This window comes from Stegostoma tigrinum, chromosome 29, assembly GCF_030684315.1.
Source record: "Stegostoma tigrinum isolate sSteTig4 chromosome 29, sSteTig4.hap1, whole genome shotgun sequence".
NCBI classification, from domain to species: domain Eukaryota; kingdom Metazoa; phylum Chordata; class Chondrichthyes; order Orectolobiformes; family Stegostomatidae; genus Stegostoma; species Stegostoma tigrinum.
In genome coordinates this window covers 40,415,950-40,440,866 of record NC_081382.1, presented here as the reverse complement: position 1 = coordinate 40,440,866, position 24,917 = coordinate 40,415,950, and the positions used below count along the sequence as shown (strand labels likewise).

Here is a 24,917-nt window from a genome sequence, read left to right as displayed (position 1 = left end):
TTACGTCAAACTGAGCCACAATATTCACAAGTGGCATGCAATATGCAATAAGCAAGACGACAAGGCTAGTGTAAGAAATGTACAGGTCTTCAAAGTGCATAGCTAACCAACACCAGGACATTCAGACAGGAACAGGAAAATGACACTGTTAAAGAGCTACAGCCTGTAGTCATGAATTACTGGACTCGTTTGCTCCAGAGACAACAGATGCTGCTTGCAGCAAACAAGCTCAGGCCTGAATAGGCCAAGATCTGGCATCACATTATGCGCTCATAGACCAACAGGTCTGAGGCAAGCAATGCAAAGGAGTGCACTTCCCAGACTCTCAAGTCTTCTTACTAGATTCTTCAAAGGGAAGAACTGAGTGTAGACTGGTGTCGTACTGTACAAAATACACAGCCAGCTGGTAATGCTGTGGAGCAAAAAGCCGTGACCACTACTTTAGTGAATCCCTCAGATTGACTGGGAAGTAAAACTGTACTCTACTGGCCCATCATCAATCTTGGGGGGTGGAAAAACAACAAATTTCACCCCCAAAAGGTTTACAGGAATCTGGTTTCAAAGCAGGAAAAGATTGTACTAAAGCCACTTACTAACGGCTTTTGAGACACTTGCCTATTATCGTTCTGAACAGTTGGGCATAAATTAAAGGTATTAATAGTCATCCATTGGCTGGTTCAGTGGTGCATCGCTAGGCTTTGCAAGTAGGAAGCACAGCACACAGGATTCACTTCTCCTCAGAATACCTTCTAACTAGATCACTGTTGTTGCAACAGCATGCCACTAGACTGGAACCTTTAAGGCCAGCCTTTTAGTAACAGTTTGGATAGTACTGATTAAAACACATTTGATTTATCTTTTGAAGCATAACTATAAAAAAAACTTGATTTATGAAGATGAATGAATCTGCTCCATGCCTGTAAAGAAATTTGCTCCTACAACATGCATTAACAATGTATGGGCATGAATATGGCAAGTCCCTGACTTGAGTCGGAAGCATCAGACATGAAAAATGTCACTACTGGACAAAGAAAAAATCCTATTACTTCATTTCAGGAGAAATCCAACACCCCACAGATACACAAATACTCTGTGCAAAGACATCACCGTATTTGATGTGTCTGTTAATAGCGTCATGGTTGATACACTGATTTGGAATTGGGACTATCACCATTTTGATAAAAAAAGAACCTCCTTCACTTGATGGCAATTATGCTGAAATTTAGAGAATTAAATGAAAACTTTGTTTTCTAGTGACCAAAATCACAATCAATTTTGGTGGATTAAAACCAAACTGATTTCCTCACACACAGCAACCTCAATATCTGGGGAAAAACAGAATAAAATCTTTCAAAGCATTTAAAAAACAAGTTTCTTTATGCAACAACATTGACAGGGCAATGTGCAGAATTTAGCGCTGGTCTACAAAATGGCTGAGGAGGGGAAGCAAGTACTCTGGTTCACCTTGGAATAACACTAGGATGACAATATTTCAAGGAAAAACTATCCCCTTTAAAACGCCTCTCAGCCAAGACTGTTTTGGCATTTAATTGTTGTTTCAAGAGGATTTCTGGAATGACATTTCAATGTCACAAAAACGATTACTTCTCAGCTTAAATCCTGATCTCCGTACTGGTTCAGTAGGTTCCAAAACAGAAACAAATGGAGGTCTTTTCTTTGAAATGGGAGCCAAGTCCCACCCAATTCCCTATTTACTCCAATGAAGTCAGAATCAACAATCGGCCAATTCTTGGGTGGAGAAGGTTTTTGGATACAAATGGCCACCCTCTTCTTCCAGTCCAGCTGAGTTGGTGGGTGGCATGACCTGATGGATAAGACTAGAAGTGCAGTAGGCAAGGAGCTCAAAATGGAAAGTGGTTAAGTAGGTGCAGAGTGGCTCAAGTTTCTCAGCGGCTCTCAATAACAACAGGCTCAAACACACCCGCAGACACCCTGTGGAGAAAGAAACAGCTCATTACTTACAGAAAACAGACTGAAAACAGACTGAAAACAATCATGGCATTTTCTTGCTGGGGCTCTGACACTAAGTGTAAGAACTGTAAGGACTCACTTGAACACAGTACAGGTTGGACGGTGGAAAATGCATTTTCAAAAATTGGACAAGATGCCCATTGAGAATTTAAACTCTATTGATGTGAGAGATTAGTTGAAGGAATAGCTGACATCCTGCATTTAACACTTCTCACCCTTAAAACATACCAAGGCACTTCACAAGGGCACTATCTTGTTGATAGCAGAGGAAGTAAAAAATTCTTTGCATAAAATGTTTTAATGTTTTCATAAGGAATGTGTTTATAATTTTAGTACAACTAGTACGAGGAAACGCTTTCCTCAGGGGGCGCTGTTCATATTGTGTCCAGTTCTGGTCGCCTCATTACAGGAAAGATGTGGAAGAGTTGGAAAAGGTGCAGGGGAGATTTACCAGGATGTTGCCTGGAATGGAGGGAAGGTCTTATGAGGAAAAGTTGAGAGAGCTAGAGCTTTTCTCTTTAGAAAAATGAAGGATGAGGGGTGACTTGATAGAGATGCACAAAATGGTTAGAGGTATAGATAGAGTAGACAGCCAGAGACTTTTTCCCTCGGGTGGAAGTAGCTACTAAGAGGTGAAATGGTTTTAAAGGTGAGTGGAGGTAGATATAGGGGAGACATCAGAGGTAGGTTCTTTACTCAGAGTGGTGAGGTGTGGAATGCATTGCCGGAGAGGATAGTGGACTCGGCCTCATTAGGGGCATTTAAGTGGCTATTAGATAGGCATATGGATGGTAGTATAAGTTAAGGGTGGAGGTTAGATCGACCTAAGGATCAGGGTAAAAGTTTGGTACAACATTGTGGGCTGAAGGGCCTGTACTGTGCTGTGTTAATGCGAAACAAAACCTCGAATCATGTAATTTATGCACCTGCCAATTACAACATTGCATTCAAATATTCGCAGATTTAAAGGATAAATAAATCTTACTCCAGAAAGTATTCCTCTGAGCAAAACAGCAGAATGGCAGTGATGACTGAAAGGGCCCAACTTCATTTGAAATACAACCCTCTTGTGATTTATCTACAGTACAAAAGAACCATTTTGAACAAAATCCCACACCAATATTCTGTGGTTCAGGATAAATTACCCAATGATACAGGTCTACTCAGCTACAGTTATGAAACACACCTGTTCCCCAGCTGAATGCCACCGAGTGCTGTTGTTCCATCTCTGCTTACAAACAGCCTCAAATTACTGTCTGAAAATGAGAAGAACACAACATCAGCATATATCGTACAAAAAAAAAACAAACAGCAGACACCTGCATAGCTTGAGAACATTTGCCTTGGGCAGCAGCTCTTTTTGAGAACACTAATTCAGACTTGAATTCATATAGCACCTTAACATGTCTATTAAAGCAAGTAACATGTCACATCATGAAAGTAGCTGTTTAGCAGGTAAAGACATCAGCCATTCTGCAAGTATATTTAAGGCCAAGATAGATTTTTAATCACTTAGGGAATTAAGGGGTAAGGGGTAAAAGGCAGGAAAGGAGTTGAGGATTATCGGATCAGCCATGATCTCGCTGAATGGTAGAGCAGACCCAACAGGCTGAATTAGTAGACTTCAGATCCTGTGTCTTATGGTCTTACAAAAACAGGGAAATAAAAGACCAGTTAGTTACAGCTTAGAGGAGTTTGCTAAGCAATTTAGCTCAGGGCAGGAGAACTACCAGCTCTCCTTGAAGGAATGGTGGCCTGACATCATCTTGTAATGTACAAGTCAATTGCAAACAGAGCGCAGTGGTGGGGGTGGGGGGGGTACGAGAATAGATGATTTCTTGGATTTAAAAAGATTCATTGAAGAGTTGGGAATTCTAATAATCTAGCACCCCATTGGTAGTGCAATGGACTGTTGCACTGAAATGGCAAAAGGATTGAGAATCAATTAGGTTATTTCTCCAACTGGAGTTTTTTTGTGACTGCTTCTCCCCCCAAAAGGTCAGGTTAGAGGATTTGCAGTTGACTGATGAATGTTAGAGGCCTGAGAATGAACATTTGGTTGAGAATCAGTGGAGAAAAATCATAAAAAAGGGGCCTAAAATAAAACACAAGAGACGTCAGAAGTAGACCATATGGTGTACTGAACCTGCTTTGCCATTCAACATCATGGCTGAATTTCAATTTCAACTCACTCCCCAAAACATGACAACAAAAGCTCAGCCCTGCTGGCCTTAAGTGTATTTAGCAAAACAGCACTGGAAACCTCTGCGATAGAGGCTTCCAAAGATTCACAACCTTGCATTAAGAAAATTTATCCTCATGTCAGCGCAAACTGAACAGCATCTTATCTTGAGACTTGATCCGGTCTTTTAGATTCCCTGGCCAGTGCAAACAACCCAGTATCTACCTTATCAAGTCCCTTTAAAAATCATCCATGTCTAGATCTGTCTAGAGAATAAACATGTAAATTTACTCAGCTTCTCTTCATTAGGATAACCCTATATTCCCAGGGACCAATCTTAAGAATCTGTTGTACTGGCTACAATGCATGTCTTTAAAAGAGACAAAGTGCTCCATCAACACACTTTCTCCCCGCAGCCCACCCCCAACTATAGCACAAATGCTGTCCCCCCACGGTTCATGTCAGGTCTGAAGAGTCATCTAGACTCGAAACATTAGCTTGCTCTCTCTGCATGGATGCTGCCTGACGCACTATGATCTCTAGCATTTTGGTTTTCCCAGTTCATTCTTTGGATGGAAATTATGTAATTTACAGGTACTTTTTGCTTCTTTGCAGAGGCAGATGACTGATTCAAAACTCTCAAAACCTTTCACTTATTGGTTAAAAAGCAACAATGTACAGCAACTGATAAACTGGCTTTCTTCAGGTATTTTCTCCTGCAAGGAGGGATGCAGCACCTCTCCTTCTGAACATCTGAAAAGCTTCCGGCCATACTGATCACATCCACAAGCTGTTAAACAATTCAGGAGCTAATCACAGCAGTTGGCAGTCAGATAAGCGCCCAACACTCCTTAAACCAAACAACCTCTCTTATTCTGGCCAAATCTCACTCGCACAGACTGCTGACTTTGTCTGCAACTGACTGCCCCCACTGGTTGAATAAAGCAGCAGTGTAATTACCAAGACTTGTAAAGTGGTGCTTATCTTAAGTACAGCAACCCCTTCCACAATCCTCAATTTTTAAAACCATTCTTTTCCAGTTGTGAAGGGTCACTGAACCCGAAACATTAACCGATTTCTCTCCATAGAGGTTGACAGATCTGCTGAGATTTTCCAACAATTTGTTTTTGTTTCTTTTCCAATTTCAGTCAAAAATACAGAAAGTTTTTATACTAACCATAACTTCCCGAAAACCCTATGAGCTGCAATAAAGGGCTGCATATTTCAATCTCATTCAAGAATCTAAAGAGAAGGCAGATAGACTGTCTTATCTTGTATGTGGGCAAGGAAGTCTTCCTCTGATCAACTGATGAAATGAAACTTTTACATTGAGCACTACTTGGAAGAAATCCTGAGGTGACAAGTGCAGATTGCACTCTGGATGAAGGATTTCAATCTCTATCAAAAGTGAGTTATTATAACCATTTACGACTGGACCTGCAGCAAGCAGTGAGGAACCAAGGAGGGGAAAACCTACTACACCTTATCTTCCCAAATCCACCAGCCACATATGCATCTTTTCGTCAGTAAGAGTAATCACTTCACAGCTTCAGCAACAAGAAGTGGAGTTTTTAAAAACAGAGCACAGAAAGCCATTCTCCCCATCAGGCCTGTGCCAGTTCTTTCTAAGAGTTATCCAGATTCAATCCCATGCCCTTTCTATGAAGTAGCCAACAGTTTTCCCTTTCCACATACGCATCCAATTCACTTTTGGAAAGTACTGAATCTGTTTCCACAGTCTTTTAAGGCCATAGATTCCTAATTATACCCTGTGTAACAGAATATTCTCATTTCACCTCTGGCTTTTTTTGCCAATTATCATGTCTGAGATAAAAACAAAGTGCTGGAGAAACTCAGCAAGTCTGATAGAATCTGTGGAGCGAGAACAGAATTGATGGTCACATCCAACATGTGAGCATTAGTTCTGTTCTCTCTCCACAGAGATGACCAGACTTTCAGCACTGTTTTAATCTTGTTCTATGCTTTGTGACACAGACTTTTGAAACACATTATAATCTCAGCCTCAAACTGCAGCAAAGCTAAGAGTGACTGCACAAATAACTAGGAAATGGAGCATGAAGGAGTACAGGAAAGACAGTTAAGTGGAATGAGATCAATTTGGAGATATAGAAGAATACAGCCAAGTGTCCCAGCCCATGCTGTAATTTCTACAGTACTTGCGTGGTCCAACTGGCAATACTGAGGTAAGATTTGGCAACTGCCGAAAATCAATATATTTCTACAGCTCTCGTCACACAGCACACATTGTGGTTTTCTCTATGAGTAATGGAGGCATGTGATAAACTTGGTGGCAGAGCCCAGATTCTTGACAGTAACATCAATCACACTGCTGGACAGAGATGGAGGTCAGCACACACACACACACATCTAAACAACACTCTGCCTTTTCTTGCGAATGTACAAGTCATACCAACCTCAATATATCTTCAATATTAGATAGCATTTTGGAAGGACGTAGACTGACCAACCACCCCCATCTCCTCTTTCTCCACCCACCCCCCCAACTTGGATGGTTTGACTGTAAACAGTCCTCCTATCTACTGAAAAGGCAGCACAACCACTTGGAGGAGGTAACAAATAGCAGACAATGTCCCTGAAATAAGAGTGGGAGCTTGGCAAGCTTACCTTCAGCATTACTGACATCTGTGAAATCTTGACTCTGCACGATTTTTTCCACAATGTCATCTGCATCGATTCTGGTGTCATCAACCCAAGTAGGTTGACTCTCGACTGTTTCCTTTTTCCGTCTGAGGAACGTGAAAGCCATTAGGAACAATAGGCTTAAAAATTAGATCAACAGCCAGTGCACGAGGAGCCTCAAAAGTTAGCATAACCTCTATAATACTTTACTGGAATGCTGACTGACAGGCCTTTCCTGTCAAAGTCATTCTAGCTGGATTTGGATATTTCATCTTGTGAATCAGCAAAAATCCATCCGGTCTCTCTCCCCAGCAAACCACACACCTGCATTTTCCAGGTGACGTGCAAAAATTAAAAGACTAACCGCAGCATCATCCACACAGGTCAGATGGGTCAGCACAGCATAGGGAGCGACACAGCATCTGAGAGATTTAGACACAAAGTACTTGTTTGCCAAGCCACCAGCACTTTGGTATTGTTAGTGATCCCGAATCAGAGTGGAATTTACAGACAGTGCACTGTGGTGCTGATAGATTGCACAATACTTCTGCAGCACAGGCACAAATAGGCCAAGGTCACAGATCCACAATGCATTAAGTTGCTTTTTTGTCCCTTCGTTATTGGGAGTACATTGTTGACACACTCCAGGTTTGATAATTATTTCTAAACTTTATGCTTTTTTTTTGCACAGTCAAACACAATACAGGTCAGATAAAGATTCATGTACTTTTTACTTTGTCCACATTCCTTCAAGACCAATTCAGTTTTTTTTTTTGAAAGAGGCTGCATATTCAATACTAAAAACTGTAATGGAATATTCAAGTCTCAGACCACACAGAATCACCCAGTAGAATAATCAAGAGGGATTACCAGTGGTCATTCCATACAGGACATTTGCTACCAGCAGAAACAACTTTCATCAAATAAGTCTGATTTGGACTGGCCTATGAAAGGTCAGCTTGTATCCTAAATAAACAATAGTTTGGGGACAAATCAACACAGTGCCTCTGAACGTCTTAACTTGGTCGTGAGACAAGATACATGGAGAGAGGCTAAATTCCAGATATTGAGCTATTTGAATCTTGCTCATTTGAATTTATTTATTGCTCAAACAAGGAGAATCATGTAGTATCTGACAATAAGTGAAAAAAGAAAAGCACAATTTCAATTTGAACAAAGAATTGAAAGTTGCTTCATTTGGATCATGTGCAGAATGTCTGCAAAACTCAAGCATCTGGAGCTATAAAATACCCACCCGTTTAGTGAGACTTTTCCAGTTAGGGAATGTAGGGTGTGAAGATGCATTTGCTGACAGTAGAAAATCTTTAATTGGACAAGAATGCTTTATCTACCAGGTTTTTTTTTAAAAAAAAGAAAATAAAATGTGCAGAAAGTTAGACTATAGACAAACATTTTCTGATCTGAAACAGACAGATCTCAGATACAGGACAGTGCGGAGTTTGAAGAAATGCAAAGACAACATCACAAACTGGTAACAGTAACACCCTTCACATTAAAACTGTACACACAATGTTCCGTGGTCTCACCTTCTATGGGTCCTGCTATCAGGATGTGCACTATCCAGAGATAGGGAACTACCTCTTTTAAAGAGAACAGCTGTGTACCTGGGTGGCCTTTCTGGTGGGAGTGCTGGCCTCGGGGGCCGGGGTGGTCTCTCCGCTTTGTGTTCCTTCTCCCCCTCTGTGCTTTCAACAGTTATACTGAGCCCTCCAGAGGCACTGCTGCTGCTGGATGTGTTACGCCGGTGAGTTAGGTCCGAAAGGCTAGAGGACCGAGAGTGCTCAGTGCTGTAACCTGTGTTTTAAAACAATATTGAAATTGGAAATAAAAATGTCTCAATTACAAAGAATTTTCCTCTGCAGATTTTAACCGTGCACTGATTTTCCAATTTTGGGACCATTCTTCTTTGTTCTAATTTTAGTCAATGACAATTAGCTAAATGTTGCTATTCCATTTGGGCTATTAAGAACGAAACTATTCATTTACAGCACTACTCGTATAGCATAATGAATCTAATTCAATAAGTTGACTTACCCCCTGGCTTTCTAAACAGAAAACCACCTCAAGGGGATATGGGCGTCATGCAATAGACTGTGATTCATGCAACTCAATTCCTCTGCATGTGATCACACTATGCTTTCATTGTGGCATTAAATTTTATTTCAAGGATCATTTTCACATGAGATTAGTGTACATTAAAATAACAGGGAGTAAGCAGAATCTGGTGTTTAATCTGTTCATGACATCATCCAGAGCACAAACAATCTGCAGCTGTAATATGCATACCAGATGTTTAATATCTCATTATGACAGTTACCACGATAGTCAACATGAGCATTCTTAGCTTAGTGAAGACTTACACTAGTCTTTTTTTTGTTAAAAAAAAAATGTGGTTATCACTGGCAAGGATTACACTGAGTACTGAGGAAGGGTCACAGCCTGAAACCAGAGCTGCTGAGTTTTTCCAGCAATTTATTTAGTTTCTGATGTACAGCATCTACAGTTCTTTCATTTTTTTTAAATGAAAGGTTACATTGGTTGTCCTTCCCCAATTGCCCTTGAACTAAGGGGTTCGTCAGGCTGTTTTCAGAAGGCAGTTAACAGTCAGTCACATTACTATGTGTCTAGAGCCAAATGGGGACCAGACCACCTAAGGACAACATATTTCCTTCCAAACAGTCTGTAATCAAGTTTGGCAGGTTGACAGTGACTAAATAGAGGCATTTAACATAGTAGGAGATTTGATTGGGGGGGGGGGGGGTGGTAGAATAAGGAAAAGTGTTCCTTGATGGTGGACTTGTGTGTGTTGGTAAGAAATATAGACCTTGTCATTCATATCCATGATCTTGGCAGCAATATCAAAATCCACTGATCTGCACAGGCAAACCCAATTTATCAATCTCAGCCACTTGTGCAGTGGTGCACTGTACTAAAATAAATCTCAGACAGGCCTCAGAGCAACAAGGTCAAATTAGTCCCCAAAGCCAGTACTCAGGAACCTTTTGAGGAAACATTAGAAAGAATTTAGAAGATTTGGAGGTAACTTGATTTAAACAAAAAGATCCTGAGGGGTCTTGACAAGGTGGATGTGGAGAGCAAGTTTCCTTTTATTGGAGAATCTAGGACTAACAGGGTCACAGATATGACCCAAAAATATTTTGCTCCAAGTCTTTGAAACTCTCTGCCCAAAAAGGCAGTAGAAATAGAGTCATTGGATATTTCAGACAGAGTTGGATAGTTTCTTGGCAAATAAGGGGCATAATTTATCAGGGAAGATTACAAATGTGGATGCCATGAATAATCAGATAGCCATGATTTTTAAATGGCAAGGCATAGTTTTGGGGGGTGGGGGTGGGGGGGGGGGGGGGGTGGGGGGTTTAAACATGGCCCTACTCTTCTTGTAGAGAGTATTTAGTAGACACGCTAAATGTAAAACTTGGTTTAATGTGCTTAGCTTATTTGCACCTAACCCTGCATTGACAACTATGCTGAAACACATGCTGAGAGACACCAATTCCACAGGGGATCCTGAACTGCTCCCATTATACTGCACTGCAACTGAAGCCAGTATGCAGATTTAACAGATTTTTTTTGGGGGGGGTGGGGAGAAGAGAAAGAAGTTGGGTGCTTTATGACCTTACTCGTAAACAGCTTTAGCTCTTCATGTACTCAAGCTTTACTCAGGTCAAGCTATAGCAGCTTTCCTGGGCCTTGCTTTCAAATGGTTAGAACATAGAACATTACAGCACAGTACAGGCCCTTCAGCCCTCGATGTTGTGCCGACCTGTCATACCGATCTCAAGCCCATCTAACCTACACTATTCTATGTACGTCCATATTCTTGTCCAATGACGACTTAAATGTACCTAAAGTTGGTGAATCTACTACCGCTGCAGGCAAAGCGTTCCATTCCCTTACTACTGAGTAAAGAAACGACCTCTGACATCTGTCCTATATCTTTCACCCCTCAATTTAAAGCTATGTCCCCTTGTGCTACATCCGAAGCATGGAACAAGAATTTATACAATACCCGAAAGTGTGTGTATTTTAAATACTTATGAGAAGACAAAAAAAATTAGGGACAAAATCATTTCAGGATAGAAAATGAGCAACTCTCCCTTCCTGGTGGTTTAGAATTTGCTGTGTAGAATGTAAGGAGCTTTGCAGCTAATTGGGGTTATAAATACTCTGCAGTGAGTGACAATTACAAGGTGGCAAAATAAGCAAGCTCTCCTTTCCTCAGAACTGACCCCTTTTTTACTCTCACTCAGCAAGGCAGCAAAACAGTTTAAGAAACAGATATAAACATAAAAGGTGAGAGAATCCAGGACAAGACACATGACACTGGGACGTTAAAATCTGGAAAACAACCGAATAGTACTCCACCCCTAATACAGGATCAGATTACTCTGTCAAAATGGAACAAAAGACAAAGATGTTTGCAGACAAATTGTTGACAGTCATTGCAACAGAAAAGGCCACCAAGAGTTCTGATGCTCTGTTACTGTCAGATCTTTGCATTTGCTTCACCTGAAAGTCTGGGTCCACAGTCATTTCTTGCATCTTATTCCAGTCCCTTTCTTTTAGAAACTTGAACCCTCTACCCCATGCCTAGCTAGACATTATTGCTAGCAGCAAGTAACTATTTGTCAAACCTTAAGTGCACTGGATAAGAGTGACTAAAACTCAGATGATATTTGCTGAAGAAACACTACACAGGCTAGGGTTGTTTTCCTTATTGCAGAGAAGACTGAAGGGAGACCTGAGTGAGGCTTTCAAGATTATGAAGGGCATAGATAGGGTCATTAGGAATAATGAATTCCCTCCGTAATTACCAAGACGCACAATTTTAAGGTAGTGTGGGAAAGAGATCTAGAGGATGTTTGAGAAGAATTTTTTCACCCAGAGGGGGCATTGGGTGTCTGTAAGGGTGGAGGAGGCAGGAACCATTACAGCATTTAAAGTAGTGTTTAGATGACCACTTGGAATCCAACAGCATAAAAGGCTATGGGGCCAAGAGCTGGGAAATAGGATTAGGTTAAATAGGTGCAGACACCATAGGCTTGAGGGTGACTCTTCTAAAAAAAACCTGTCTATAAATTTCCATTGCTTAAAACCTTGCAAAAGGCCAATCTTTTTTTAAAAATCTGCAGTACTGGAAAAGCTCAATTCACCTCATCTTTACATTGAGCAACAATAGATAAATGGGATTGAAGGGTTGTGTGGAAGCATTTGTTTAGCTTCTAATCTCACAGCTTTGTTTCTTTCAAAATCTGGCCTAATCCTCACATGGGCTCTGCATCCTGCCTTGGTAGCCTGGGTGTCACTTTATTCTAACAACTGCTCTTCTACACTGTCCATTTTTACTGTCCGGGAATTCTTTCCCCCTTAAGATAATTTACTATTCCATCCAGGCCTGCTGATCTACCCTCAGAAATTGTGGTTTGTGCTGAACACAAGGCTGGGGAAAGAAAATTAGCCAAACAATAACGAAACCCATTTTCCTATCATCAGATCAATATTGTGTTAGTCCAGTTTACAGACAGCACTATCCTAATGTCTAAGACTGCAATTCAGAGCCTTCAAGCTCCCCACAAATTGGCAGAGACACGAAGAAGCAAAAGGAAATATTTACCTGACACTTTAGAATGCTGACTGGCATAGCTGGAATTCCGAGAATGACCAGTTTGAAACACTTCATCTGGACTGGAAGGAGTCTGATCGGCATCTTCAGTCAGGCCTAGCAGAAACCAATGCAAACACAGGGAGGTGTTGTGAGCAGTTCTTGGTGTTCTTATAACAAGATGAATTCAAGATTCACGCAGGGCAATGCACACAATGGTGCAGCAAGGCAGCTTGCCACCCTGACACTTGCGGAAACCCATCTCTGCTCAACTAATGAAGCACAGCGACTGATTGGGGCTGAGTCCAATCTGTTCCACCTACCTGACAACAGGAGTTTCTGCTGTGGAATATATGAATGAGTGGGAGGAAAGTCATAGTTATACTTGCCTTTAAAAGCAAAAGCCATTAAAACAGGAATGAGAACCCTCAGTGCCCCCCCCCAGCAGCATTCAACACAAACACATTACGCTCAGTAACATTCTATTCTTAAAATGCACACATCCTCGAAAATGGTCTTAGTTTTGTGCCCTGATCACTTAGTATTTTAAATTTTTAAAAAAGGCATATTCAGCAAATTTGCCGTGACATCGCTGATGGTAAGATAGATATTTAGTCATTGGCAAAAAGTCAGAGGTGGAAGGAGGACGAATATCTTTATACAGTCTGTTAACTGGAATCCAGTGCCTGAAAAAAATAACAATTTTCAAAAGCACGTGAGAAATACTTGAAAGTAAGCGAACTGCAGGGCTATGAAGGAACGATGGAGTACAGCTAATTGAATTGCTCTTTCGAAAATGACAATGGCTGAATGGCTCTCATGTTCCGCAGGTCTTGATGATCTATTGTATGAAGCTACTGTTAAGATAGACAATGAAATGCAGTTATTATGCTAACATGCAGTTGGGCATAACTAGTGTGCTACTCGGAGACCACAAAACACAAATGTTGTAAATAGCTACATCCTAATATCACCTCCTCATTGGCAGTTTATATTTCCCATTTTGATGGAGGTTTACATTTTTGAATCTAATACCCAAGTGTTGGGGTTCTTCAGCACAAGTGTAATGTACAGCAGTTAACCTTCCTAGCACATAAAAGGTGTTCAACAGATCAGGCAGGACATAAGAGCACAACTTGTTCACATAATAAAAGTGCCAAGATGTTCCATACCAATAAAACAGTTTGGGTTTACAAGTCAACAGGAAACTGAACTTTTGTTCTAATATATAATAGCTTCTTAAGACAAGAGGATACTAATTGATATCCCTGCTGATCAGACAATAGGAAGTCAATAGGAACACTAAGGAGATGCCATAAAATGGTTGGCAACACTTAAAACATGACCACTTGAGCCTGATTGATGGGTCAGGCAGCCGACTGCAGTGAGCAACATGGGTCTGATCAACATAAGCAGTGGCCGAGGCCCAGTCAGATTACCAAGGACGGTAAAAACAACAAGGAAATTTGTTTACTTGCAAGGAAGACTCGGTTTGCACAGACTGCGTCAGACTCATGTCCAATGTGCTTCTTAAATTAAAAATCCCCATCTCGATTTCCTTTGAGAAGGTTGCTTGTGGAACAGAGCAGCAAACAGCTCAAGGGTATTCAGTGCAAATTATAACACTTTTTACAAACCCTCAGATAACGAGGAGTAAGCAAGTGATAAACAACAATGTCGGGCCCATTTAGTCAAGTCAGACTAATGGGTCTGTCACATTAGATCATCCTTAACCTTTACAGGGAACATAATGAGTCTGTGAAGAACTGTATTGTTCACTGCAGATTGGTGGAAGTGAATACATATAGCAGTTGCATTTCATAATTTATATTAACATAATAAAAACACCCCAAAGCAATTCACAGGGCCATTGGGAAACATTCAACACCACATGCATTCAAAAATACAGAAATTTTAAGTTAATGATAAAAAGCTTGGTCAAGTAGGTAGGTTTCAAGGAGCGTCATAAATGTTGGAGAGATGTAGGAAGGGAATTCCCAAGATTGTCTAGACATTGACCTGCTTCCACTCTACAGGGATTCATTCAGCCAATCAAGTCCACAGCAACCCTTTGACTATCTTACCCAGATTCACTCTCCTCCCTTATCTCTAACTTAACATATCCCATGGTGAATCCACCGAACCTGCACATCCCTGGATACTATGGGCAATTTAGCATGGCCAATCCACCCAACCTTTGGAATGTGGGAGGAATCTGAAGCACCCAGAGGAAACCCATGCAGACAGACATGGGAGAGGTGGAAGGAGGAGGAATGTCTTTGTACACAGTCTGCTATTAAGAACTGGAATGCAGTGCTTGAAAATATAGATGTGCAAACTCCATGCAGACAGTCACCAGAAGCCAGAACTAAACCTGGGTCCCAGACAGTGAGACATCAGCGTAAACCACTAAGCCACCATGCTGGCAAATCTGAAGGCAGTCACCAACTGTAGATGGATGAAAGTCAAGATATGTAGCAGGCCAGAATTAGGGGAGATAGTGATCTTGGAAGGCTGCAGGACTAGACGGGATTACAGAGGGAGGGGTAGACAAGGGGATTTGTTAAGAACAATATTAGAATCGCAACTTTGATCGATTAAGGATAAATATAGGTCAGTGAGCAGAGTGTAATCAGAATGAGACAAGTTAATACAAGGAAAGAATTGTAAATAATATTGGTATGTGGAGGGTCGAAAGTGGGAGGCCAGCTGCAAGTGTATAGGAATAGTGAGGTCTAGAGGTAATGAAGGCATGAATAAGGGTCAACATTCATTTAGTTCAAACCCATAATTGTGTGCTGGGAAACTGATATCACTCAAGTCAGGGAGATAGGGAAAAAGAAAGAAAATGCAACCTTCACTACAACTGGAATAACGACATTTACCTGAAGAGAGTGGAGGCCGAGGCTTTGGCTGCCTCACTGAATGCAAGCCCCCAGAGGCAACAGTATTGTCCGTGGTCCCATCTCCCTTACAGTCCAGCTGTAAGGAGCTGTCTTGGCCTGGTATTGAAATAGACTTGGCAGTACACGCAGGCCTGTGAAGCCAACACAAGGAGTTAGCTGCAATATCTTTGCAATTTCGTTTTTTAGTTGAAATACTTGGACTGGCAGCGTAATTTTTACAGCCAGGCAGAAGAGAAGGCTGGCAGAACTGCAAACTTTAAGCCAGTTCATCCAGCAGCGGGGCTGTTAAGAGATTGGGCTGCAGATTAAATACAACATTATCTCTTCAAGTGAAACCGCATTAAAATACCAGAATAGTCAATAAAGTTATGACAGGAAACATTTAGAAAGGAAATCCTCAATAGTTTAGTGAAGCAAAAAAAATAGTGATGTTTGCAAGTTACTGGCATGAAAGCTAGGGTCATCTAAACAGTGACCATTGCAACCATCTTAATTTCAAGAGCATTTCAGAGTTTCCATATTGAGAAAACAGCTATATATCAATTCACACATTTATCACAGGCTTTGATTGCTGGTCTGTTAAGTTTGTTGCTGTCAGTTTAGGCAGTGCTGCGACTTAAAGCCCTTGGCCAAGGGGTACCATAAGTGGGGCAAAAGGGGAGAGGGGAGTTGGTGGAAGTCAGGCTGAATGCAGCTTAGTATTGCGCCTAGGTACTAATGGACTGTTGCAAACACCCACAAGCACTTGGCCTAGAGATACCTTGGGCTTCAGAGAATAACACTTGTGAAAGAAAGAGTGGGCTATTGGCACCTGTATAACATCAGTTTGACATTACCTTCAGGATGGAGAGCAAAGATAAGTCGCTAGAAATAACTTCTCAAAATTCTCAGAACAAGTTAATGACCTGAAAATACCTCCAGGAATGAGAATAGCATTTTTGCCATCACTGCAAGCAGGCAAAAAGGTACGAGCAGCAAGTAGCCATAGGTGCCAATAGATCGCTGAAAACTGCAGTTGAGGGGAGGGGCAGTGAGGCAAACAGCTCGACCACTGCACTAATCTCTAACAGGTCAAGGCTGGAACGTTTGATGCTGTCTCAGAATGCTAACACGCCCATAAAGCATTGTCGTTTAAGATACTACCTATCTTCAGTAAATGTCAGAAGGAAATCAATCCTCTGTAACCATGAACAAGCTTCCCAATAGTGAAAGGCATAAATGTATACAAAAAACAAAAACTTTCCTGTTCTAGACATTCTTTGTTCCAAAATGTAAAACAATGGCGGGAGAGCGCACAAAGGGGACAGGGGAAGACAGAAGATGAGGGAGAGGAAGTATCTAAACTCATGCCTCCAGATTCTTAGGCCGATAATCCAGAGACTGACTATTGCCATAAAATGAGAGAAGCAGCAGCAAAGTGGGAGTTCAGAGGACTCCTTCTCCCAAACCCCAGGCTAACAATATTGGGAAATGAGTTTAAATCATGTTATGATAGATGATAAAATTGGAATTTAACAAAAAAGTGGGACAAGAATGGCGACTGTTCAGTCAGCTGTCATAGAAACACATTGGTTCATTACTGTCCTTTATGGCAGGAAATTCACTGTCCTGACCTGGGATTCCATAAGTGCCAGCTTAGCTAGCTAAACACTCATCCTACGAGCAAATTTTTAAAATTATTGATACCATACCTTGTTAAAACTGTCTTTCTTCATTTGTCTCAATCATATGACAAAGCTATTCAAAGAATCAGTAGTTACAACAAGTGTAGTGGCCATTCAGCCCATCATGTCTGTGCTGATTGTCTGGAAAATTAGGTGTTTTAGTTCTTTCCCCCCACCCCCCCCCCACACCCCACCCCCCACCAAACAGTTTTACAAATTCTCTTCAGGTAACTGTACAACTCTTGAGGCAGTTGATAGAATTGCATCTCCAGCACATTCTCAGGCAGAGTAAGGTATAAGAGACTTACCAGACCACAGGATTGCTCTCATTAGAGAAAGATGACTGGTGGCAGCTTAACCTGAGAATCACTACACCTCAAATCGGGGAGGGGGGTAAAAAGAGGAAGGTGGAGGAGAGTCGAACTGATGGTGGGTTACCACACCCAAGGCAAAGTGGCACCTTCCTAGTAACTTCAGCCAGTTCATAAACTGAACTCATGCTGTTGGCATCACTTTGCATTGCAGAACAGCTGTCCAGCCAACTGAGCTGACTCACGCTGTTAGGCAGAGTATTCCAGATTCTAATCACATTATAAAATTGCATTTTTGCCATTGCTGATCCCTTAAAATCAACATCCTCTAGTTCTTGACCCTTATGCCAAGCTGTATGGTTTCTCCCCATCCAGTCTGGCCAGATGCCGATTCCCCTCAGATCTTGATGTGGAATATGGCCTAGACAGCCAAGAACACTAGAGGGCAGCAGACACAGGCACTCGGTACTCAAGCAAAATATAGAACCAATGAAACAAAATGGAGATTCTCTAACTGGTATTGTAAAGATTGGTCAGTAATTGCAAAGGAAGTACTGATAGCAAGTTAACTTTAGCTCCAGTGCATTCAGAACTAAAAAAACCAAAACAGTCACTGTGAAGAAATTTAAGAAAAGGGCCAAAAAGCACAGACCAGAACCAGCTGACTCTGACAGAGAATTATCGACTTTATACTTCACCTTGACTACACAGTGTCCAATCATTGTGATCCCAAACTGCTGCCAGCCTTGCCTCAGTGGCAGTATCCTTTGGATCAGAGATTCATGGGTTTGAGTACCATTTCAATGATTTGAATACACAAATCACCCTGATTACTTAAAATTTAAAATCAGCAGAAACACCCTTGCAAGAACCCTCACAACCACAAGTTCATTCTGATTTAAATAGATCCTGAAAGTCAAGATTTAATTGGTCAGTTACGTATGCCAGGGCAGGGCAGGGGTTTTTTTAAAAAAAATGGATATTGCTATTCATAACAGGTCACGGTCACATAGACACACACACCTCTGTCAGAGGCTAATCGCAGTAATTGCGATGTGGAAATGCCCAAGCAGTGTCAACACTGCTGGGAACTGACGTAGCGCCAAGGTCTACTACAGACTGCAACTCAGCAACTATCTCCGTTCAGTTCTCTCCTCCCGTGAAGGTTACTATTTGATATAGACTTCCTCAGGCCTGTCAGGACCCTCAATCATTTGTCCAAAAATGTGTTTAATTCATGCATACACTTGCAATGGCCACCCATTGCCTTCAGACTGCTACACATTGGGGGAAATTCTGGCAAAAAGGCAAAGCCAGAGCCCAGACCAGCTCTCTGCATTTACTAAAATGCCCTGGTTGTTGAAAGTTAAATTCAATCAATACTTCATGAAATTAAAAACTTGTGTCAGTAATAAAGACAATGAAATGATCATTGATGGTCATATACATATGACTCCAGATCCACAGCAAATAAACATGACACTTAACTGCTCCTCCCCAAAAATGGCACAGCAGGTTACTCAGTTAAGGAACAACGGTGGATAGGTAACAAACACTAGCCTTGCCAGCTATGCCCAGATCCCATGAAAGAACAAAGCTAAAATGAACCATCCATCAAAGCCAGTGTTACTTTCTGGAGGTTTCAGTACCCCACCGTATTATATCACTGCGATCCAACAGGAGCACCAAACAATATGGATACATATAAAATTACACTGCTCAACCTGAGAGGCAAGAAAAGAATTCAAGGTTTCACATGATACCGTGGGTGCTCCTCACCACATGCCACCCAGTTTAGATTTTTGAATAGTCAATTATTTTAAAAAGAAACTTTGGCATCCATTTGAAGTCTCTTTCATATGATGTGAGTTCAACCTCCAAATGTCCCAATACTGTAGTTCTTTCAAGAAAAACCATTTCTTCCTGCAGTTGCAAAGTACTGACAGCTTGCTTTTGTGGTTTCTTCAATTTTTTGCAATACTCCACTCGTTCAGAAAGTCACAAACTGTATTTTCTTCAGTTTGTCAGTCATTCTTCAGCAATGTAACCTTGGCACTGGTTTTGCATTATGTTTATGTAAAACCTGTGACTGTTGCTGCAGTTACAACAGCAGTAAAGAACACAGTTTCCATTTTGACAATAGAAATTCAAAGCTCACAATAATTCTGTTGATTATCGAGCCACTTCACTTATCCTCACATGAACTCCCAATCTCAAACATGAGTAACTGAGGTGCTTTCAGAGTTGCTTTGGACACAGAGGGGAGAGGGGAAAAGAGAAAGGTATGAAGGAAGTGTCAGTTACACATGTCCAGTCAACATGTGGTGCTATCATAATGTGCACTGTCAGACAGAGGAGGCATACCAGGCTCCAAGTAGTGAAGCAGAATTAGTATAAGAGAGAGAACACTCCTTAAATGGTTAAGAAAAAAAAAGTGATTCTGTAGTTCAATGCAATGCTGAGCCAGACACTGCAGCATCATCCCAGGTTTCTATCTAAACTGGATCAACAATAACAACCAGACACAAGACAGAAGACCAAACTTATTACCCATTCTAACAAAAGTGGCCATTTAGTTAAGGTCTTGTTTGGCAATGAAATTGTTGCATGAATTTCACAGGAGGAAGAACACCGAGAGATTAATGTTGTAAGTGCTGATAACTAATGGATTTTGATGCACTGCATAGTGCGAATTATAAAAGGTCCCCCTTGTATTGCTTTACACTTAGTGCATAGTTCACATATGCAATCATATATATTCAAGGCTGACATATTAAAAATCTAAGATAATCAAAGGTTATGGGAAAGGCATGATAGTGGAGTGGAGGATTATCAGATAAGACGTGCTCTCAGTGAACAGCAGTGCAGACACAGAACCGAACAGATTACTTGAGCTAAGCCTTAAAAATCATGGACGAAAAGTCCCAGTTTCAGAGAAAGCAGGGGGACGCTGATATATAATTACAACCTGACAGGAGGAGAGGGGAAGGTAATGACAGGGATTCCTGTCAGGGAAGGAGAAGAAGATTCTTCAACCTCAAAGTGTTAATTGCATCAGGAACCAGCCCCCTTCACAGACTTCATTCCAAGATACTTTGCAAATTGATTAAGAACTGAAAGAAGATTTCACAAAACAGTTTCAAGTGAATCACCATACCTCTAAAGTCTAACATTAAATGAAGATTTAGAATGATGATAAAGTCAATTCTTAGTGCAAACATAGCCACAAAATTGAATCTGTTCTTCACAACTTCCATTTTTCACTAACTGAAGGGTTTATATTAATAATCAGAGTTATAATTCCTGTGACTTAAGCTGCTGCATGTGCACAATCCATTACACAGGCTCTGTACAGACTTCACTGACAAGACCATACCAAGAAATGATTTCTGGCCTATTTGATTGCTGCTTCTCTCCAAAACAAGAGTATGGAACCATCCTTCACCACCAGTACAATATAAAAACTTTTAAAAAATAAAAACTAAAGACATTTATATGATGGAATTATTTTGCAAATTAACAAAACTATGCTGAAAAGAAAAACTGAAGTGATACAATTGCTAAAATTATTCTTAGCCAACATCGCGCAAAGCTGTCTAAGCTGATAACTATGAAAAGGAGGTAAGATTATACTAATTTTTTTAAACAATTTTATTGAAATGGATGCTGCCTGACCCAAATGTGATCTCCAGCATTTTGTTTTCAGTTCAGATTCCAGCACCTGCAGTAATTTGCTCTAGCACAAAACAAGTTAGGAAGCCTTTGAAGTGGCCTGTAAGAGGTCAAATTTATTCTCATATTACAGCGCGCAACTGGTTTTATTCAGTAGTGGGATGTGCGTGTTGCTGTCATCTGTACGCACTCTTAAGGTGCTGGTGGTGGTAGTGAATCGCCAAATTGACAATTCAGAGGACAGCTAAGAGTCAACCACATTCCGGAAAACGTAAAAAACTCAGTTCCCCTGTATCATCAGCTCAATGCTTCTATGACATTCAGTCAAGATGTTTACTCAACTTAATTACTATACTTAATATCTCTTAAAAAAAGGGAGATTAAGGATTGAGGTTTAAGATTCAATAGAAATTACGACAGCATAAAATCTCTACACGTGGCATTGACAGCAATGTACATCTTTGCTGCACTCACTGTTTTTGGCAGACAACTAGACCACACAAAGCTGCTCAGGTAGAGGAGATTCAACCAATTAGCAAGACCCCACAGACTGCAGAGCATCCTGCATTCTGAGTCTCTGCCCACACAATGAAACCCCTCTAAAAATGGGTTATACCAGTTAATTTATGCAGAAAAAAAATCAACCTTGAAGAGGATCTGTCCCAAACAGCTATTTCAGACAGCAACAACCCAGTGGGTTTTTTAAAACCCAGATTTGCAACTCTGTAGGACAGCCACTAAGATCAATGTAGGCCCTCTCACTAAACTATCAGACTTCAAAAAATTTCATCCATTTTTTTGACTGAACAAGCAACTGTTCTTTCTAAACCTTTAAAAATGTTTGTCTTTTGTGGAGATTCACAGCTGAATCTGGTAATGCAGTGGAATTCTATATGAACCCCAGAAGTTGTTTTCAGTTTTACAAAATAAAAATGCCAAGGTTTTCTTACCGGATTGAACAGTCACTTTACAGTTTCAACTGCTCACTTTACAGTTTCAACTGCTGAGCAATTAAAGCAAATTGGAGCCATCTATAATTATTTTATTATACTTGGATTAGTTACCACCATTGGGTATTGTTTAATTGTTTTGTCTTGACAATACAAATGTTAAGTTTTAAACACAAATAAAATGGTTTTAAAACATTTAGTATTATTTTACCATCTTTTCAGTTATCAGTTTACCCATCAAATGCTGCCTAAAGATTTTGAGAAGATTTGTAGCTCAGGTTGCGGTTCTGGATGTGAGTTTGTTCGCTGAGCTGGAAGGTTCGTTTTCAGACATTTCATCACCATTCTAGGAAGGGCTTCGTCGGAGGCTCACTGATGATGTTACCTAGAATGGTGACGAAACGTCTGAAAATGAACCTTCCAGCTCAGCGAACAAACTCACATCCAGCTGCCTAAAGATAATTTTAGCCATTTGATCATTTCATTTTGTTTTGGAGGTATATTGTCAGCTTCAAACAGAATAATTCAGACAATACATGAGGTCTTGCTCTTGGAAGAGCTCTATCACTATCAAATTATATTGTTAACAACTTTAAAACAAAATCTGTACCAGAGGGTTGCCAGTCACCAAATTCCTATTTTGAATCTGTCACTGCTACACTGAGGTGTAAGGGAGTAAATATTCCTCTGCCACATTGATTCTGGTTTATCCTGTGCTCAGGCAGAGATGGGAGATGCAAGGCCATTTCCTGGCAACTTCTCACCACATCCTGTTTCATTTGACTGAAACAGGCTTCTGGCAACTGTGTGGTCAATATTAGATTCTTGAGATAGTGGTAAACACAAAATAAAGGAACTGATGTTGGGAGCTAAATTTTCCTGCTGTATTGCTCTGCCGCTGACCCAGAACAAACATCTAGAGCAGTTACTTTTTAAATACAGGAAAATAAAGTATGTGCGCGCAGATCATAAACTTCCTTTACATTGTATCAGCATCTAGAAAAAAAGAGATTGGTTTTTGCTGTGAACTCAGCAAATTGCTGAATTCATGCTCAAAGCTCAGGTAATTGTTGGTGAAACACTTACGTTTTGAAACAAGGATCTCCTGACAACAGTTGCATGCCTATGGTGACCTGCAAAGAGAACCAGTTTGGGAGTGTTACTAAATGTCTTTTGCTAATGAAATTAATTGCTGCTTTTCAAGCAGCCATGAAAAAGTGTGAGAAATAGCTGTTGAACAAAACTAAATTATAGATAACTGAGTGATTAAAAGGCACTGATTTCATCCTGGGATCAGAAAATCTCAAAGCAAAAAGTTTAAGCGCCAGCTAAATTCCTAAACAAAATTGCAAGCCTGTAATTACTGCAAATCCCTTCCCTCCCAACTATTATTGATAATATCTTGCAAATTCAAAAACATGTTTGTATTTGGTTGATGGCATGGAGATCCACAGTGGACTACAGTGTAATTTTTCAATGGGTCTACCCTACACAATCCCCACAGCAAGCCATCTGGTAGTAAGTCAGTGTGGTAACAAACAGGACAGGTGAAACCAGATGTGTTTGGCGTTCCAAAGGCATTTAATAAGGTACGCATGTATAAGGCTACTTAAAAATAATCACCCATAATGTTGAGGGTAGTATATCAGCATGGATGGAGAATCAGCTAAGTAATAGAAGGCAGAGACTTAAGACGAAGCAGCTTTTTCATGCTGCAGCCTGTAATTTTGAGTGTTGCAAGATCAGTGCTGGGGCTACAATTACTTACAACGTAATGACTTGGATGAGTGAAGTGAATGCTGTGGATGACAAAAATAAGTAGACGAATGGTGAGGATGACAGTGTACATAGGCATACAGACAGGTTAAATTGAGCAGGCAAAAACAAAAGAAAACTTAAAAATTAATATAATGTTGGGAAATTTAAGTTTATGCACTTTGGTATGAAGACTAAAACAACAGATTATTTAAAATGGAGAAAGACTTTGGGAAGTGGCAGCACAGAGCGATTTGGAGGTCCTCATGTATGCATCACACAAAAAACTAGCATCCAAGTTCAGGAGGTAAGAAGAAAGACATACTGATTGCTGGCTTTTATTTCAAAGGGAATGACAAAAGTAGTACAAACAGTCAGACCACAAAATGGAATATGTGAACAGCTTTGATCAACTTTATCTAAAGGAAGATGTACTGCAATCGAGAGCAGTGAAGGATTACTGGGTTGATTCCAGATCTGGAGGGATTTTCTGATGAAAAAGAGATTGAGTGGGGGAGGCCTATATTTATTGGAGCTTAGAAGAAAGAAAGGTGACCTGATTGAAACATACAGCAATCATAGGGACAGGATAGATGCAGAGAGGTTGCTTTCCCTTGGAATGTCTAAAACCAAAAGGGCACCACCTCAGAGTAAGGGGCCGCCTGTTTAAAACACAGGAGGAGGAATTTCTTTTCTCAGAGGATAGTGAATTTGTAGAATTCTTTACCAGAGGGCTGTTAAGCACATTCACATCTGTGCTGGACTTTTTTAATCTGCAAGAAATCAAAGATTATTGGAAAAAGGCAGAAAGGTGGAATTGATGATTATCAGACCAGCCATGATCTCGGAATGACAGAGCAGGCTCAACAGCCAAATGGCTTACTTCTGCTCCTAAATACAACAGAAGTTCTTTCTCGACCAAAAAAAACGCTATGTGCTTCTCAAGCTACAGGCACTCTGGGTCTGCAGTCTCAGGAAGCCACCTGCTGCCCATAAGCTGGACTGCAGACCCAGAGGTAGCCTCTTAATTAACCACTTCCTCTTGGGAGATTCTGATGTTTTTGTCAGAGTCAGGACCTTGAAGTGATCCTGACTGATTTCATACTCCAAGAGCTGATTCTAACCTCTACCCGCCTCCCTATACTCTCATGCTTCCGTGCTAGCTGAGTTATATGCAGCA

The 24,917-nt window shown here is 40.7% G+C and overlaps 1 protein-coding gene across 1 annotated transcript in view; it reads right to left on the bottom strand.

Moving 5' to 3' along the window:
- Positions 1-1,358: 1,358 nt before the first annotated feature.
- LOC125465416 (early estrogen-induced gene 1 protein-like) overlaps positions 1,359-24,917 on the bottom strand; it is a 100,789-nt gene continuing 77,230 nt past the window's right edge. The window contains 7 exon segments of the mRNA XM_059638392.1: positions 1,359-1,953; positions 3,179-3,248; positions 6,821-6,942; positions 8,461-8,650; positions 12,492-12,596; positions 15,365-15,516; positions 23,069-23,115. Coding sequence (XP_059494375.1) covers positions 1,908-1,953; positions 3,179-3,248; positions 6,821-6,942; positions 8,461-8,650; positions 12,492-12,596; positions 15,365-15,516; positions 23,069-23,115 — 732 coding nt within the window. The 3' untranslated portion in view covers positions 1,359-1,907.